The sequence below is a fragment of the Arvicanthis niloticus genome, chromosome 15 (genome assembly GCF_011762505.2).
Source record: "Arvicanthis niloticus isolate mArvNil1 chromosome 15, mArvNil1.pat.X, whole genome shotgun sequence".
Lineage (NCBI taxonomy): Eukaryota > Metazoa > Chordata > Mammalia > Rodentia > Muridae > Arvicanthis > Arvicanthis niloticus.
The window spans coordinates 49,288,245-49,307,929 of record NC_047672.1 but is presented as its reverse complement, the minus strand read 5'-3'; the positions used below and the strand labels follow the sequence as shown (position 1 = coordinate 49,307,929).

Genomic DNA, 19,685 nt, shown 5'->3' with positions numbered 1-19,685 from the left:
TGGCAAGGCCACCCTCAACTACTTATAGAGGTGGAGCCATGAGTCCCCCCTTTTGTGTTCTCAGGCTGAAGATTTTAAAATGGCTACTCCAGCTTGTTTCTTAGGACCATTTGCTTGAAAAATTGTTTTCCAGCCTTTTATTCTAAGGTAGAGTCTGTCTTTGTACTGAGGTGGCTTTCCTGTATGCAGCAAAATGCTGGGTCCCGTTTATGTATTCAGTCCATTAGTCTGTCTTTTAATTTGGGAATTGAGTCCATTGATGTTAAGAGATATTAAGGAACAGTGATTGTTGTCTCCTGTTATTTTTGTTATTAGAGGTGAAGTTACCTTTGTGTGGCTATCTTCTTTTGGATTTGTTGGAAGATGTTTACTTTCTTGCTCTTTCTAGGTTATAATTTTCCTCCTTGTATTGGAGCTTTCCTGCTATTATCCTTTGTAATGCTGGGTTTATGGGAAGATATTGTGTAAATTTGGTTTTGTTGTGGAATATCTTGGTTTCTCCATCTATGGTAATTGAGAGTTTTGCTGGGTATAGTAGCCTAGGCTGGCATTTGTGTTCTCTTAGGGTCTGTATGACTTCTGTCCAGCATCTTCTAGCTTTTATAGTATCTGGTGAGAAGTCTGGTGTAATTCTGGTAGGTCTGCCTTTATGTGTTACTTAGCCTTTTTCCCTTACTGCATTTAATATTCTTTCTTTGTTTTGTGCACTTGGTGTTTTGATTATTATGTGACGGGAGGTATTTCTTTTCTGGTCTAGTCTATTTGGCGTTCTATAGGTTTCTTGTATGTTTATGGGCATCTCGTTCTTTAGGGAAGTTTTCTTCTATAATTTTGTTGAAGATATTTATTGGCCCTTTAAGTTGGGAATCTTCACTCTCATCTATACCTATTATCCTTAGGTTTGGTCTTCTCATTGTGTCCTGAATTTCCTGGATATTTTGTGTTAAGAACTTTTTGCATTTTCTTTGACAGTTGTGTCAATATTTTCTGATATCTTCTGCACCTGCGATTCTCTCTTCTATCTCTTGTATTCTGTTGGTGATGCTTGTGTCTATGACACCTGATTTCTTTCCTAGGTTTTCTATCTCCAGGGTAGTCTCCCTTTGTGGTTTCTTGATTGTTTCTACTTCCATTTCTATGTCCTGGATGGTTTTGTTCAATTCATTCACCTGTTTGGTTGTGTCTTCTTGTAATTTTTTAAGGGATTTTTGTGTTTCCTCTTTAAGGGCTTCTACTTGTTTACCTGTGTTCTCCTCAAATTCTTTGAGAGTGTTATTTATGTCCTTCTTGAAGTCCTCTATCATTATCATTAGAAGTGATTTTAAATCTGAATTTTGCTTTCCATGTGATATGGGAAATTCAGGACTTTCTTGTGTGGGAGAATGAGGTTCTAATGATGCCAAGTACCCTGGGTTACTGATGCTTATGTTCTTGTGCTTGCCTTTTGCCATCTGTTTCTCCTTAGTGCTACCTGCCCTGTCCCTGATTGGAGTCTGTCTTTCCTATTATTTTGGTTGTATCAGAACATTGTAGGGTGGGTGTAACTACTGGGATAAGTGCTGGGGCCCAAAATCTGCTTAGTGCTCAAGCTCAGACAGGATACTGCCCAAGTTAGAGCACCTGGAATCCCTGCTTCCTCTGGGTTCTTAGAGATTGGGGACAGAGCTGCCATCCAAGATCTGCTCAGTGCTCTGGCCCAGACCAGAAGGAACCAGTTCTCCAGGCTGGGAATGACTTCCTGGTTCCTTGTGATTCCCAGTTACACCCTGTTTGGGGTGGGCCTTGCTGTCTGCTTACCTAAGATACTGCCCGAGTTAGAGCACTTGGGATCCCTGCTTCCTCTGTGTTCTTGGAGATTGGGGGCAGAGGTGCCACCCAAGATCTGCTCAGTGCTCTGGCCCAGACCGGAAGGCATAAGGTGTCTTCTTGAGAGCAGATCAGCTAGGTGTTCGCTGCTCTGAGTGCAGTAGTTCCTCTAGAATGTCTCAGGATAAGGTGACTGCTGCTTTGGGTTCCATGGCTCCTCTAGGATGACTCTTAGTATGGTGTCCCCTGCTCTGAGGTCAGTGGCCTCTCTAGGATGTCTCAGGATACAGTTTCCACAAGGGTGTAGACCCGCCAGGTGTCTGCCTCTCTGAGGACACTGGCCTCTCTGGGCTGTCTCAGGATGCAGTTTCCACAAGGGTACAGACTTGCTGGGTGTCTGTTCCCGCCACCGGGATCTGGAGAGGGGCAGAAGGGGAATGGAATTCCACAAGTGCAGGGTTTGGGTACCTGGGAGGGGGGATCCTGCGAGCTTCCTACTCCTAGCTGTGGCTCTGGTGCATAGGGCCGTGTGCAACTGGCCCTACCTGCCTCCCTGAGGACACTGGCCTCTCAGGGATGCCTCAGGATACAGTTTCCACAAGGGTGCAAACCCCTCTGGGTGTCTGCTCCCACTACCGGAGAGAGGGGGCTGAAGGGCGGAATGACACACCTTTAATTCCTCTGGCTGGAATACAGACAAACCCTTAGTACAATTCATGACTAACAATGAAGGTAAGGTTAGTTTGTAGAAGAAAGTAGCCAATATTTAAAAAATGACATCTAATTGAGGGGCAGACAAAGTAACAAATCAGAATGATTTGATAGAATGAGTCATAGATAGGATATGCCGAACTTGGAAGAGAGAAGCACAGGAAAAAGAGTCTACTTAAGAGATCAATTGAGAGAGAGAGAGAGAGAGAGAGAGAGAGAGAGAGAGAGAGAGACCTACAGACAGTAGAACAGAGAGACTGAGAGGAGACAGTATTACTGGGACAGCATTACAGAGACAGGTTGCAGATGAAGACTGAACAAGCCAGAGACTGAGATGAGCCAGAAGATTAGAATAGATTGCAGTGTTAGTTTGAGGTCAAGCAGAGCAATTTATTCTGAAGCTGAGAGAAGCCAGTTTGAATCATCTGGCTTGAAGAAGAGTTTGGGCCCAAACAGATAAGTTGAACCAGCCAGCCCGGCTCAGAGAAAGCTAGATAGAATGAGTTTATTCATCACTAAGCCTGTAAGACAATAACTACTTCTGGAGAATAAAAGTTACGTTTACAGATTGCACTGAATCTGTAGATAGCTTTTGATAGGCTGCCCATTTTCACTATATTATCCTACCAATGAGTGATTTTTCCATCTTCTGATATCTTCTTCAGTCTTTTCCTCCAATTTGTATTACACAAATCTTTCATTGTCTTGGTTATGATTATTTCAAGATATTTTTCCTTTTTGGTGGAGAAGGGGGGTTATTGTGAAAGGTACAATCTCCCAGATTTCTTTCTTAGTCTATCATTTGTATACTTGAAGGCTGCTGATTTTTGTGTGTTAATTTTGTACGATGTTACTTTGGTAAAAGTGTTATCAGATGTAGAAGTTTCTTGGTGCAGGTTTTAGGGTCTTTCATGTATAAAACCATAGCATTGAAGAGCCCCAAACTTGGGAGACCCTTCCTCAATCCTCCGGAATCGCGACCACCCAAAGATCACAAGAAACCATACCTGGATGCAATCAGCAGAGGTTTATTAGGGAAAGATCTGGCAGCCAGCGGTCTGACCAGGTACTCGCGCTGGAGTCAAGGTCCGACCTCCTCGGCCAGTCCTTGGAGGGTTTTAAAGGGAAAAACCACAAACCAGGGGAGTGGGAAAGGGGTGAAGGGTTGTTAAAGAAACAAAACATGAAAACAGTGGAACAATTCAGAGGTATTCACTCTAAATGATTAGTGTCATGTGGAAATCGCCCTGCATTCTTCTCAAAAATGTGGTTTTTACCATGCCATTGTGCCCTATCCGGCCATTTCAGATTGCTATCTTTACTTTTTCCGGCTATAGGGCTATGGCCCCACCTAGGTGGTAGCATCTTTATCTGTAATCAGGAATGTCTTCCTGCCTTGGGCGAGGCTTGAGGAATGTAATCCAGCAAGTGTCCTTCACCTGGAAAGTGAATGCCTGAAATCTTATTTTCAGTTCCGAGTTCTGTAAGGCAAAAAATCTACACATATTTCATAAAATGGCCTTTATAATTTTTCACTCTACAGCATCTGCAAACAGAGATAATTTGACTTATTCCTTTCATATTTGTATCACTTTCTTCTCCTTCATTTGTCCTAATGCTCCAGCTAAGACTTTATATATAGGTATGAAGAGATTAGGGGCAGGGTAGAGACCGGAGTAAAAGAATTATGGGGAGGGGGAGGTGAGTAATGGTGGGAATACTGGCAGGGACAACACAAATGGCAATTTGAGGGTCATCTCGAAATCTATTATTGTAGAAGCTTCTTAAAATACATGCATATATGAAAAAAATATAAATGGAGTTACCATCCTCACATAGGGGAGACAATTCCCCAACTAGACATCTTTTGCCACAAACCCCTCCACTCCTAGAAATGAATTATTATGGTTGGGACTTGGGCCTAAAGGGCTCAATGGAAACCCCAAATATGTCAGACTATTGTCAGACTCTTGATTCACAAACTGAAGGCAAGGCTCTATTGATAAATACAACACTTAAATATTTCACTGAACAATGATGTCAAGATGGTAACTAGTTAGAACCTTATCTATACTAATGTTATCATTGTTAACATATTAGATGTTAACATTATATCTAATATATCTAATATATCTAATATTCATGGTACTGAAAGGTACTCTAAATGCTACCAGAAGAGAAAGGTAACTGTCAACCCATCTACAGTAGTGACATGCCTGCATGACATGCTAGTTAAATAGTTTCACCAAAGTTATGGAAGAAACTACTATTTGATTAGATTTAAGGCACACTCCATGAGATGGAACCTATGCCCAACACTGATTCAGTGGACAAGATTCTGAGACTTAGATGGGCCACGGGTCTAGTGGAAAAGTATTATTGTTCTGCTAAATGAAGATAGTAATAAAATGACTCCTAATAACATTTTGCTATACCCATAGATCAACGCCTCATTCAGCTTTCATCAGAGAAGTTTTCTCTTAAAGTAGATGGTAGCTAACCCAGAGAATCACAAGTGGACAATGTGCAGAGAGCAAGAATCTTTGGAACACTCAGTACTAAATGGGATGTCTACATTAAACCCCTTCTCTTCTCTCAAGGCTTAAGGTGATGTGTAAAAAGGAGTCAGGAAATTTGTAAGAAGCCAAAATGTTGGATGAACCTAGGAAATAATATCTTTCAGACACGACAGGACCGATACACATATTAACTCATAGATTTATTGGCAAGAAGCAAGGGCCTACACAGGTTCAAGTCGGATGGGGTCCCAACACCGAAAGGGGTTAGTGGACACAAGCTCTAATCCCTTAACAAAAAGTTATTTGCAGTTGACATCTGTTTGCAAAGGTGTAGTTTTGTCCAATGGAGTCTCAGTGGGTATTTTAATCATACTTAAGGGTAGGCCTTATCCTCATCAGTAAGTGCTCTGCACAAAATGAACTCATTGGTATTTTTGTAGACTTTTTAAAAAAAAAAATTTATATTACTTTGGGCGTTTATTTTTCTTACTGGTCTTTGGCTTATATATTATGGTTTCCAATTTTGTGAGGGGTTTTTGTTTTGTTCTGTTTTCCCTTCTGTTTTTTATTTTGTGTGTATGGGTGTTTTGGGGCTATTTCTGGATTTTTTTTTTTGTTGTTGTTGTTGTTGTTGTTTTGTTTTATAAATTCTGGTTTATTTTGTTTTGTTTGTTTAAACATAATTGAACTTCATTTGCTGTCTGTTTTCTTTTCTCCCTTCCATTATGGGATGACAAAGCAAAATCCTCACCAAATGTCAAGCTTCTTAGATTCCAGTAAAAGGAAGAAACACCTTTCTGTTCAGTGTGAATTAGTCTGCGGCATTCTGTGATGTCACTACAAAACATACTGTAACAAGAATGAACAGGACTGACTATAGAGTACGAAGACTAATTATTGAATGAGAAGAGCTACCTCATCAAGTATTTTGGCCTCCAACATATGGTATTTAAAGACATGAATATTCATAGTGAAAAGGTCCAAAGTTGGTCCTTCAGTGGGACACTCCACTTCTAGGGTAGTGAGATGAAGAGAGGTAGAGATGAAACTCAAATGCAATGCTGTGAACAGTACAGTGCTTTAGTGAGCAAGAGTAGAAAGTGCTCAAGGAGAAACTGTGCCAACTATTGTTTTGCCAAAGTGAAAACTAATAAGCGACTTGAATTTACAAACATGGAGACTACTGATGACGGTAACATAAATACTTTTAGTAGAATTAAAGTATAAAACTGGAAATTACTAAACTTCAAATTAATGTGATTTAGTAAATTTTACTTGTGAATGTACGGTCTGGATAACAATTTCCAAAGACATTAAATATAAATGCACTAGTTTATGAATCACCACAGTAGCAAATGCAATTATAAATTAATGGGCAATAATTCGGAACTGTTTAATGGGTTTTAGTTACTTTACAACAAATAACTAAGATCATATTGCGTGACACAAGTTTATGCTTTTTAGAAACTTGAACAGGAACCTCAGAGGCAAGCCTCACCAATAAAATACCAGGGATGGAAGAGAGAATGTCAGGCATTAAAGACGCAATAGAAAAACTGGATGCATTGGTCAAAGAAAATGTAAAACAAAATCCTGGCACACGAGATTGAGAAACCTGGGATACTATGAAAAGACCAAATCTACGAGTACTAGCAATAGAGAAAGAAGAAGGAACACAGGTTAAATGTCCTGAAGTTATTTTCAACAAAGCCATAGATGAAAATTTCCATAACCTAAAGAAGAAAATGCATACTAAAATACAAAGAGCATATAAAACACCAAAAAAGAATGGATAAGAAAAGAAAACTCCCTCAGCAGATCATTTCAAAGCATTAAATGTACAGAACAAAGAATGAATATTAAAATCAGTAAGAAAATAAAACAAGTAAAATTTAAAGGCAGGCCTATTAAAATTATACCTGACTTCTCAATGGAAACCTTAAAAGCCTGGACAGATGTTCTATAAACAGTAACAGACCATAGATACCAGCCCAGAATACTATACTAAGCAAAACTTTCAATTATCACAGATGGAGAAAATAATATATTTCATGATAAAACCAAATTTAAGCAATATTTATCTACAAATCGAGCCCTACAGAAGGTACTAGAAGATAAACTCCAACCTAAAGTGGTTAACTTCATCCAAGAAAACAATAATAAGCCCACAGCTGCAAAATCAAATAAGATAAGCAGACAGACACATCACCACCACCAATAACAACAACAACAGGAATCACCATTCATTGGTCACTCATATCTCTCAACATCAACAGTCTCAACTCCCCAGTAACACGACATAGACTGACAGAATAGATGCAAAATCAGGATCCACCCTTCTTCTTAATCCAAGAAACTCTGTGACATCAAGGATAAACATCTCCTCAGAATAAAGGATTGGAAAACATATTCCAAACTAATGAACATAATCAACAAGCTGATTTAGGCATTTTAATATCTGACAAAACATATACAAATTAACAAAGATACAGGAAACTACATACTCATTAAAGAAAAAAAAAACACCAAGATGACATTTCAATTCCTTAATACCTATGCACCAAACACAGAGACAATCAAGTTTGTAAAAGAATCACTACTACGGTTTAAATCACATATTGACCACTACATACTGGTAGAGGGAGACTTAAATCCACCACTGTCACCAATAGATAGGTCGTCCAGACAAAAACTAAACAGAGGAATACTGGAGCTAATAGATGTTATAAAACAAGTGTATCTAACAGAGACCTATAGAACATTTCACCCAAACACAAAAGAACACACTTTCTGCTCAGCACCTCATAAAACTTTTTCCAAAATTGACCACATACCTGGAAACAGAGCAAATCTCAATAGATACAAGACAATCAATACCATACCCTACATCGTATCTGACCAGCATGAATTAATGTTGGATATCAAAAACAATAGAAACAACAAAAAAACTTATCAATTCATGAAGAATTGTCTACTGAATGTTATTCAATGAAAAATGGTTCAAGACAGACAGAAAGAAAGAAATGAAAGAAATGAAAAGGAATACACAGCATACCCAAAGTTATGGGATATAATGCAAGCAGTGCTACAGGAAAAATCCATAGCACTAAGTAAATCAAGTCCATTGTACATTTAAAAAGAATGGAGATATCTCATACTAGCACATCTGAAAGTTCTAGAACAAAAAGAAGAAACTGCACTCCAAAATAGTAGATGGCAAGAAATAATCAAGCTCAGGTATGAAATCAATGAAATAAAAACAATACAACACAATATGATACAATATATGTATACATACAGTATAAAAAACCAATGAAACAAAGAGGTAGTTCTTTGAAAAATCGAGTGGGAAACCTTTATCTATTACTAAAAGGCAAGAGAGAAGATCCAAATTAACAAAATTAGAAATGAAAAGGGAGGCACACAGCAGACGCTAAGGCAATCCAGAGAATAATGGATATTCTATAAAAAACTTACACTCCAGCAAATTGGACAATGTAAAAGAAATGAACAGTTTTCTAAATACATACAAGATACCAGAGTTAAAGCAAGATTGGACAAGCAATTTAAACAAACCTATAATCACCAGTGAAATTGAAACAGTCATTGAAAGTCTCCCAACCAAAAAAGCCTGGGACCAGATAATTTTAGTGCAGAATTCTATCAGACTTTCAAAGAGGACTACTATCCAAAATATATAAAGAACTCAAGAAGCTAGATATCAAGAAAACCAATAACTCAATTAAAAATGGGAAACAGATCTTAACAGAATTCTCAAAAGAGGAAATTCAAATGGCTAAGAAACACTTGACAAAATGTCCAATACCCTTATCCATCAGAAAAGTGCAAATCAAAACTTCTTTGAGATTTTATCTTACATCTGTCAGCAAGGCTAGCTTAGCAAAACAAGTGATAGCTCATGCTAGTGAGAATGTGGAGTATGAGGAACATTAACACATAGCTGGTGGGAGTGCACACTTGTATATTCACTATGGAATTAGTGTGGCAGTTACCTAGAAAGATGGGAACTGATCTATCTTAAGAGCCAGCTATACCCCTTTTGGGCATATACCCAAAGGATGTTTCATCCTAACACAGAGACCCTTTCTTAACCAAGTTCATTGCTCTATTCATAATAGACAGAAATTGAAAACCCAGATGTCCCTCAACAAATAAATGGTTAAATAAATGTACATTTACACAATGGGGTATTACTGTGCCAATAAAAACAAACAAAAAAAAACTGACATCATGAAATTTGCAGGTAAATTGATAAAACTAGAAAAAGTAATGAGTAGTTAATCCAGACTCAGAAAGGTAGATACTGTATTTATTTGCTTATATAGGTATAGAGTGAGGAACCAGTGAGAAAAGATAGATATCTTCAGGAAAGGGAAATAAAAATAGATATAGATAAAACGATTGGGTCTGGAATGGGAGAATCAAGTGGGGAGGGAGAGAAGGGGGATTGTGGGAGAGAAAACTGACAGCTAAAATTAAGGGCCATCTGAGGGGTAATATGGAAAACTAATACTGTACATCTAAATGAAAATGCTGAATAATGGGGGAAGACAGTCTCAGTTGGCTAGCCCTTGTCACCAACCAAAGCTTCCAGTACTGGGACTGGGTTACATGTAATTGAGTTGCTGGCCAAAAGGGCCCCATGGGAATCACCAAACAGCTCAGGCTCTTGCCAAGACTGTAGGTTGACTCTACAAACTTAAAGTAAGGCTCCACTGATGAAGACACCCATACAACCCAGTGAATCTAGAAATGTTGAGCTGGTGCCTACATAAAGCCTTTACCCTTATGTTTCACTGTCTTTCGTGCAGGAAAGACACTGAATGCTTCATACATTGCATGCTCTCAAAGAGAAGCAAACAAACCAGCCACAATCCGTTTAACTACAACGGTGCATTGCTTACAAGGTATCTAGGGTAAGGATGCCACAAAGTTTGTGGGAGTAACTAACATGTAATTGATTTAAGGCCTACTCCATCAGATGGAACTCAGGGACCGGAGGTAAAACCAAATAATACTGGTCTTTTAAAAAATGTGATTAAAATAGCTCCTAATGACATTCTGCTATTCTCATAGATCAGTGCCTTATGCAGTCATCATCAGAGTAGGTTCCTCCTATAGCAGATGGAAAGAGAGACCCACAGGCAGGTATTGCCCAGTGAGAGCTCTGGGAACACCCAGCTGTAAATGGGAAGCAGCAGGTAGAGGGCCTGCGCAGGTCTGCATTAGGTTCTTCCGTACATATACTATGTATAGAAGTTTCAAGGTTTTATGGGATTCTTAAGCGCAAACAGGTGGGTCTCTTACTCTTTTTCTTTTCCTGTTTTGTCTTGTCCAACTTCAGTGTGATAGTTTTTGTTTTCTTTTGATATATTTGAAAAGATAATAAGTAGAAACCCAACAGAATGAAAGTTAACATTAGAACTGTCTTTAAAACCTGCTGGGAAAGTTTTCCCAATGGAATGACCCTGTGTATATAAAGTGACATTCCAGGTCAAATTCAGGAGTGTTGACCAACATATAATGGAACCGTTTGTGTGTGTGCCCACACTTTTATTTAGTTTTTTAGTTCTTGGGTGGTGCTTAATTTGGTTCTTAGTTTTGTTGTGTTGGGTGCTTGTTTTCCAAAAAAGAATTTATAAGTTTGGTGAGTAGGGAGGGGAAAGAACACCTAGAAGGCTTCAAAGAAGAATATGGTGAAAATATATTTAAATTAAAGTTTTAAAAATAAAAAAATTTAAAAATAGAGAATCAACTAACTGAAATTCTTCACATTAAATTCAGTCTGAGTTCAGCATCTATTTTTCTGATAATTTAGTCCAAACCTTGCTTCCTCAGCTTTTAAAATGCAATATGTATCTCAAATTCAGGTTCAGTATGTTCACTACTCTGAAAATAAAATTTATATACTTATGCTAAAAATCAAAATGATCTCACTAAACTAGTCTCTAATATGATGACAGATACACACTTCTGTAAAAAGCATGTATTGTATATATGCTTACTTGCTTAGCGACCACTGATATCGGCCTGACGTATATTTTGCAAAGAACTCACTATTCTCCAACCTAAGTAGAATTCAAAGATCCAATTTTAAAGTCACTGATTGCTTTCTAACCTTTGAACACCTGCCAAAGCCACACGATAGAAATCCTCAACATCTTTTGGCTAAGTTAGCAGTGACAGGGTCAGATTCTCTTATCCTAGTACCAGTGCAACGAATAACCCTGAAAATAATAATGTCAAGGGAAAGAATGTTAACTGTGTCTCAATTCCATCCAGTAACAGAATCCCAGAGCTTTCTATTTTGCTCATTTAACAAAGGCGTGAATGTTCTTCCCAGTTGCCCTTTAGTTTCCAGTTTGAAGTTACCAAGTGTGGGCTTACATACGTATACACATACACCCTTATTAAAGCAGTATAAGGTCTCACTTTTAAACGTATAAAGAGAAATTCAAGCGTTTCTTTAAATCCTAATACTCACATTTCTTATATCCTAGCTATCAAATTCCATATGAATTTTCAGCATTAAATAGTGACACACATCGTTTCAGAGATTTATTCATCAGTGTAATAAACTCCAAAAAAAAAAAAAAATCAACATGATTTCATGCATTCAGAGACTTATTCCCTGCTTAAGTGGAAAATTGTGCGGATGGCTTCTGAAAGACCTTCATTATCAGCAGCTTTACAGTGAACTTCACAGTTTAGAAGTCTGGGCCTTCTTTCTTCAGTTTGCTGTAGTCCACATTCACTGAGTAGAACTAAAAAATAATAATAAAAAAAAAAAATTAGATTGCCAAAAACAGACATGCCACAGAAATTTCAGAATTTGGTGACTCAACTTTCTCAATAACAATTTGGAAATAAAAATTTTAAGAATATTTAATAATGTAAGCTTAATTCACAAAAAATTACTTTATTTTAAATTGCAGTCTTTCAAGATAGTTTTGGTGAGGTAAATAGTCATCCAACCTGAAGCTTAATAAGTATATTCTACTAGTTAGACCAAAGAGAGGATCCATTGCAAAATGAGTATTTATTAATTCCTTTGGATGCACACTTCTAACTGTAAGTTTTTAGTTTATCTCAATTATTTATATTCAGGAATCTCTAACAGAATATAAGTATACAGACTTGTCACCTTGGTTAAGGAGCTGCACGTGTGACGTGTAAGACCTTGAATCAAAAGGAAGAGAGGCAAGTAATACAATGCTTTGTGGCTCCTGCAACTCTTCAGCTGTAAACTGCCTTTTCTTAGAGACTTTTTGAATTCTGAGCTCTGCCACAGTCACTTTTGGTGACAACTTTTACACTTATGCATGTTTAAAATGTTCAAATATATCCAGATAATCAATTGAAATTCATTTTAGAAATAATCTTACTGTGATAGTGCTAACAATGTCTAACTACTAGTGAGTTTTTAAAAATGATATATTTGAAATTGGTCTGGAATTTCTACTAGAAGATCATAATCTTACTTTTATTGATTCTTGTGCTAAAAAAAATTGAGATAATGCTACAGTTCCTTGACGATGACATGATTTATCTACAAAAAAATCATGCATTTTCTCCAGAGGGTGTGTGCTGGATCGAGTAAGAATGAGCCCCATAGGGTCATATATTTGAATGCTTAGTTACCAAGGAGTCACCTCTGATAGGATTAAAGGATTAGGTGTGGCCTGCTGGAGGAAATGAGTCACTGGAGGTGGGTTCTGAGGTTTCAAAAGCCCATGCCAGACCCAATTCTTCCTCTGCTTGAAGATCAGAATGCAGGTCCATACACCTCCAGAACCACACCTGCCTGCAAGGATGCTACAACACCCTTGCTATAAGATGTTATGGGACTAAGGCTCTGGAACTGTAATCGAGCCCCCCAGTTAGATGCTTTCACATGAACTGCCTTGATCATGGTGTCTCCTCACAACAATGTAAGAGTGACTAAGACAGTCTGTATTAAGAGAGAAGTTCAGAGCTGTTGTCAAAGCTCAAAGGCACAGGAGTAGCTTAGTCTATGTGAGGGCCTACATTCATTCCTTTCCATTGTAAAAAAATATAAAAACAAATGCTTCACAAACATCTGTTTCCAAACAGATTTCTTCAAATCCCTTTTACTTCAAACACACACTTCTCACATAGCCTAAGGTGGCCTCAGTGGTATATTTGAGGAAGATCTTAAGAGTTGAGGTTTTCTCTTCCTCCTAAGCACTAGACTGAAAGCCACTGCACTCAGTTTTAAAGGTGCCGGGGACTGAACACAGGGTTGTGTATGTGCTAGGTCAGTACTTTACCAGCTGAATCCTCTTCCCTTACTTGATTTTTAAAAAAGAAAAATCTCGAAATTTTAAAGTATATTACCATGTCATCCTTAGGTATATACACATAGATCTAGAGTTTTGTGGGAAAGAAATTCTTAAGTAAACCTTAATATTCTTTGCTCTGTCTTAAGCATCAGTTTACCTAGACAACAGAATACTAGTCTCTCATATGTTCACAAATTAGGATATTTACAGATGGATATGCAGGTATTATATATATTATGAAGAAAGTAATCATCTAGGAGATGTCAACAATGAATAGCTGTTCTGTTTCTCTTAATCACCACAATCCTTTACATTCCTGCTGCTTCATAAAAATTCAACTGAATATCGAATTATAACTTACTTAAAACTGACTAAAATAAAAGGTTAGAGGTAGCTTAATGACTGAAAGCACGTATCACTCATCTAAACACCCACAGAGTTCAGTTCCCAGCACCCATGTAGGGTGGCTCACAACTACCTCGGGAACTTCAGCTCAATGGACAATAACACCGGTGCATAGTTTCAGTATGTACCTAAACTTAGGTGCACAGACACGTATGTATTCAAATAATGAAAAAATAAATCTACAAAGCTACAGCCAGGTGTGGTGATGCTATTAATTAAAGAAGCCAGCATTCCTGAGGCATAGGTAGGTGGATTCTGTGAATTCAAGATCAGCCTAAACTATAGACCGCCATGGCTACTTCCTTAAACCAACTGTTTTGCCAGACCTGATGGTGCACGTCTTTAATCCCAGCACTTTGGAGGCAAAGAGGCAGTCAGGTATCTGAATTCAAGGCCTGCATGGTCACCACACTGAGTTCCAGGGGACAGCCAGGGCTACATAGAAGGATGTTGCCTCAACATTTCCCCTCCCACCCTTCAAGGCTTTTGATGTATGGCTTTGTACTTAAACTTCTCTATGCAAGTAATTTTGAAGTCTCCTTTATTTTTTCACATCAACGTCTCTGCTATTTGCTGTTTTTCTGAACAGTGGTTACTTCGAAAGCATCCTAGATTGCTGTAGCTGACCCAGGTTTTTGAGCATTTCTTTCATTGATGTATTTCAGCCCCCTAATCCTTAAATCCCATCTTTGTTTAACCTCTTGTTGTTATATTCACTTTTCCTTTGGGGAACCAGTAACCTCCTTTTATGAACTGAATATTCATGTCCTCTTGACATGTCTGTTCAAATTCTTGCCCCCCGATGGGATAACTGAGCATCTGGAAGGCAATTAGGTCACGAGGGCAGAGTCATCACAACCAGACTGTTGTCTTTATAAAAGAAAAACAAGACAGAGCGTCTACCTCTTTTCTTCCTGTAAAAACATAGATCTCACACCCTGGTCTCACACTCCCTAGCTCCACAACTGTGACAAACTTCTGTTGCCTAAACTTCCCTATCTATAAGACTTACCATAGCCACCTCAAATCTTACTGTCTTACCACCACAGACCTTTCATTCTTATTCACATCACTGTTTCTAAGTTAACTACTCCACATTCACTTCATTCCAATCTTAAGTCTGATGAGAAGCCCTTATATGTCGCTTTTGTTCTCAAGAGAAATGGAAAGAATAATGAATCAAAAACCAAAATAGTTCAACAGTGGTAAACAACCATCCTCCCACCTCACATCTGTCATAGAAAGGATATGGCTAAATCTGATTTCTGTGGTCAGGGTAAAGAAAATTCCCTTTAATTCTTTTAGGTGAAGCTTGGAGTCTTTAGACCCAGCACTTCAGATTAAGGGGCAGGCAGATCTGTGAGTTCAAGGCCGGCCTGGTCTACACAGTGAGTTCTTAGACATTCAAGGCTACATACAGAAACCTCATCCTCAACAAATTCTCTTAGGTGATGAAAAATTAACAATGACACCTAGTTTACCTCACTGCTTGGGTATAGAAGCAAAAATAAGTAGACTTCATTCCAGGCTTTCAAATACCTAGATTTAGTTCTCTTCATCGCTACTTCAATACGGCAACTTTCCTCAGTTTCTACATTTCATTACTTACAGGTACTCAAGGCTCAGGCTATGCCACAAACACTTGGGTCTGAGAGAGGATTTCTCTGGGTAGACTTAGCTGGCCTAGAAATCAGAGACCTGCCTGCCTGTTTCCTGAGTGCTGCAATGAAAGGTGTGTGCTACCATCTCCAGCCAGCTCTAACAATAGGGTCTTAATGCAGCAACACTCCACCTCCAGGTCACATGGCCTCACATCATCCTGTGTCATCATTTTCCAAAGCACTGGTTACTGGCATAACTACTGGAACCATCTAGTACATTTTCTGAAAAACATTTATACAAGACTCCAATATGTTCTTTGGTCAAACATCCAAATTCTAGTTCTTTTTTTCTCCTTTTTTAAAAAAAATGTTTCTTAGATGCAGATACCCCGAATAACTGGTACTTAAAATTCCTAAGACATAATTACAAATGAGAATACCAGTTTACTGTTTCTTGAGCATATTGTTAAAAATACTTATCAGACAGCCTGTTTCAGCATGGCTAGTAAATTTCCAGTTGTACCTTTAGAGGTCAGCAACTTAAAAGTACTTAAAAGCCAAATTATCGTTGGGCTAAGTAGAAAGTTTTAAGCAAATAGAGTAAATCCTAAAAGTTGCTATAAATAGTACTAAAGAACACCACAGATACTTTCCCCAGGTGTTTGTCAAAGAAGGCTCACTGTGTCTCCTCCTGAGTGCTAAGGCAATGACTGGTTGCTTAGAAACAGCTAGATATAACACAAAACATACGGGACATTTTAAAGAGATAAACTGTATGACATAAAATCATACCCAAATACAGCAATATTTTTGGTAACATGAGGGTCTGCGTGTAAAAACATAACATATAAGAAAGGTTTCATTTGGAAAACCAATATTCTTGGTGAAGGAACACATTCTTTCAAAAAACAGCTACACAGAACACTCCTCTGAGAAGATGTTAAAGTTTATCTATGAGGCTCATGGCAAAATTTAATTTCAACTGACTTTCATTTCTTCCTACTAATCCTCACCTAAAATATCTGAACCAAGAAGAGCCAAGGAAACCACCCAAGAGCCAGAGCTGCTCATACTTCAACAGCAGCAGCATCTGAAGCTTATGAAATGCAAACCCACAGTCCCAGCTAAGTCAAGGGGCAGGGGCTCTTCAAAGTTCATTGTAACGATAATGAACTTTTACCTGCATATCCCATTTTAAGGAAACTACCACACAGTCACATCTGTTACAATATGCTTTCCTGCAAATTTTAACATTTTTTTTTTTTTACCTTACCTTATATTGATCATTGGGACCCAGTTTGTTCCAAGGCTCAGGGTTATTCTTCCTGTCCCAGCTAAAATGGGTAAAACATTATAATTATTATAGTAATAAAACACTACTTACAATAGTGTTTTAAAAATATTTCCGTAGAAGCTAGTATTTTGAATAATAAACCACACTTTTTGTTAGACATTACTTTCATTACAGAGTTAAACAGAAGTAGAATTTATAGGTAAACAAGCATGCAACTGGTAAATCACAGAACACTGCTCTTTGGGATATCTGCCTTCATTGCTGTCTTTATAACGGGACTACTTATATTTGGGTTTTATCGTTTTCCAACTACAAAAAGAATCGGTTTATTAAGGAAAAGTAGGTTACATTCATATATAAGAGGAATCGTAGTTAAGTATCTCATAAAAAGCAATTGTTGCCAGGTGTGGTGGTACATGCTTTTATTCCAGCATTAGAGAGGCCAACCTGCTTTTCTCAGTGAGTTCCGGGACAGCCAGAAGTGAGGCTGTCTCAAAACAACAGAACATAACAAAAACAAGCAAGCAAACAAACAAACAAAAAACCCTCAATTACTATCCAACCTTCAAAATGTTTAAGAGCTGGTTTTAGCAATTCTACTTTACCAATAGGAAATTAAAACTCGGGGAGACGAGACAGAGATAAGCTTCACAAAGCCAGCAAAGTCAATGTCAGCAGTAGAAGCAGCCCTGGGCCGACTGCAAGGCTACCAAACCGTAGTTGTTTCTACTCTGTTACCTCTCCTGTGACTGTGGTCCCCAGCTCAGAGTCTTTGTCATCCACGTATTAAACCTTTTCACACTCACCTGACATCTGGATTGAACAATGCCAAACGCAGCACATACAGCGCTGCTCCGGTGCCCCCTGCTCCAATAAACACGAAGAGAGGAATCAACTAGAACCAAAAAAAAAAAAAAAAAAAAAAAAGAGAGATGCCATCATCACATTCCATGATCTTGTCCAAATAAGGGCACACTGCTTTCTTTCTATATGTTATCCTCCAAATCTGCTTTTTTCCGCTAACTTGTCCCACAATGGGAATAAAGGCTGAACTTAGACTGAAGCGGGGGTTTCCTTCTATTGTACTCTAAAGGCATGATCTTTGCAAAAAGATGTTAGGATGGTTTTAGCTTAAGAGTACAACTTCCTTACATGAAGTAAATGATATCAACAAATAATCTTTCCAAGTACATTCAGCCGTGTAATACCTGAACAATATTCACGTTAAATCTTATTGCTTTCCTGGTGAAGTAATGGGAAATACTTCCCTGGAAGGCGAGAAGGAGGGGAATCCCTTTGAAAACTACTGAAAAGTGGCCCTGAAAAGTTCTGTGAACATAACCTCTGTGAAATAAAGAGCATAATTAGCTAACAGAAAATGCCTATTAAAAGCACTGGTTTTAGGAATGAACTCTGAAAACGGGAGTGCCGTTAATTTTGCAGAGTATTTAGAAAACCAGGCTTAAGGCAAAGTTTAAGGCCTGTCAGAGGGAGTTTCAGGTACACTCCATCCTACTATATTGGACTATATTGGACGGAAGTGACATGGAAAAGAAACTTAAATAGATTTTGCAAATGTCAAGTTTCCCAAGCATAGTGAGGATTAAAAGATGACGATCCCTTGTATTTCTGTATTTCTGAAGGCTTGGTGGTGCAACGCAGTGAATATAAAAGCCTCAAAAGGCAGCATAACAAACTTGGCCTCTCTTGGATTCTAACCATTCATCCCTCTTGGGACCAAGTAATCTGAGAAAGGGTGGCCACAGTGTTTCAACACCCAGAATGTTTACCTTTCTCCCTGATGTCTGCCACCTTCTGCTTCAGGAAATCCCCCGTCCCCCACAGTAGAGGCTTCGAGCAATCAGGTCGCCCCAACGACAGAACGTAACCCCAAGGAACAGAGAAAAGAGAACGTCCCCAGGGGACAAGGGCAGGCTCAATCGCAGCTTAAGAGGCCACCCTGTTAAAGATCGTGAACTTACGCTGGGATGCTTCTTGGCTTGCCCGAGGATCTGGCGGAGCATGTTTGCGGCACAGGCCTACCTACACAGAGACAGAAGATAAGGACACACACTAAGCTTCTTCTGCAACCTGGCTGAGCGGACGTCCAAAGTCACCCAGGACCTCCTACCTGAAGGACCCCTGGCTCGGAGGGCAGCCTGCTGCAGGAAAGCCCGGATGCGGCTGCCCTCTACTGTGCCTGAATAGGTGGTCAGCCCTCGCGCGATCGCCCTCACTGGCCCGACCACTTCTTCCCATTGTTAAGATCAGCATCCATCAGTTCTCCACGATGCATCTTTTTGATAGGTTTATTTTTTTGCATAGAAATCAGAGCGTCTCGACTGATGAGACAGGCACTTTTCAGGACGGCATGCGTTAGATCGGGGTCATCCGGCGGTCGGCTGGAAGTGCGCTCGGAGGGAGCGGCTTCTCTGGCGGCGTCTCCCCGCCTGGGCAGCGAGCTGACGCGCTTGGGGGCGCGCGTGCGGTGCGCGCGCCGGGCCTCCCCGAGGGACCCAGGGGGAGCTGCCAGGCGCCTCTGAAGGCTCTGCGCCCAGATCTCGCAGGACAGGTCGTGTCTCCAGCCGCCGAGGTCAACGGCTGCGGTTTAAGACTGCAGCTGCTTCCTGTCTTTCCCTGGCGCTTAGGGACAGAAGTTGAAACACTAGTAAGTGATGTAAAGATGGCCATAGTTTCTACAATGTGATTTCTAGACTCTTGGGTCATGGCACCATTGAAGTGTTGTAGTCTCCCAAAGAAGTTTTGCAACGTGCCGCCATCTCTTTTTGGTCCAGATATTGCATCCTTAAAAGTATCTCCATTGGTGGTGTTCCTGAACTTAACCTTTAACATATCTTAAAATTTTTCAAATAATAAAACTAAAAAGAGGAGACATCTTCGCCAAAACTGTTAAACTGAAAAAGTAGCATTCATTAGCCCAGTACAGGCGTCATGTGGAGGTTTGTAAGGAAGACAATACACACGAAGGTCTACTGTCTGCTATGGAAGGAACTTAAAATCGAAG

At 39.2% G+C, this 19,685-nt stretch overlaps 2 protein-coding genes across 3 annotated transcripts in view; one reads left to right on the top strand and one right to left on the bottom strand.

Moving 5' to 3' along the window:
- Positions 1-11,590: 11,590 nt before the first annotated feature.
- Positions 11,591-18,818, bottom strand: Coxfa4 (cytochrome c oxidase associated subunit FA4). The gene is made up of 4 exons (XM_034519578.2): positions 18,643-18,818; positions 17,467-17,555; positions 16,640-16,700; positions 11,591-11,821 (listed from the first exon to the last, which is right to left on the bottom strand). Exons 1-4 carry the CDS (start codon positions 18,682-18,684, stop codon positions 11,765-11,767), a joined length of 249 nt encoding a protein of 82 aa, XP_034375469.1. The 5' UTR covers positions 18,685-18,818; the 3' UTR covers positions 11,591-11,764.
- Positions 18,819-19,070: 252 nt separating this feature from the next.
- The window catches only part of Phf14 (PHD finger protein 14), a 199,169-nt gene continuing 198,554 nt past the window's right edge, over positions 19,071-19,685 (top strand). The window contains exon 1 of one of the 2 annotated variants that reach the window (XM_034519009.2): positions 19,071-19,328. In XM_034519009.2, coding sequence (XP_034374900.1) covers position 19,328 — 1 coding nt within the window. In that variant the 5' untranslated portion in view covers positions 19,071-19,327. The remainder of the gene's footprint in view (positions 19,329-19,685) is intronic. The other variant, XM_034519006.2, reaches the window with a different exon arrangement.

Excerpts from the sequence above, each read along its gene's own strand:
- Coxfa4 (XM_034519578.2), bottom strand. The coding sequence starts at position 18,684 with ATGCTCCGCCAGATCCTCGGGCAAGCCAAGAAGCATCCCAGC. Across the intron at positions 16,701-17,466 it reads TTGTTCAATCCAGATGTCAG|CTGGGACAGGAAGAATAACC; the intron begins GTGAGTGTGAAA and ends TACCCATTTTAG. Across the intron at positions 11,822-16,639 it reads GTCCCAATGATCAATATAAG|TTCTACTCAGTGAATGTGGA; the intron begins GTAAGGTAAAAA and ends ATTATTTTTTAG.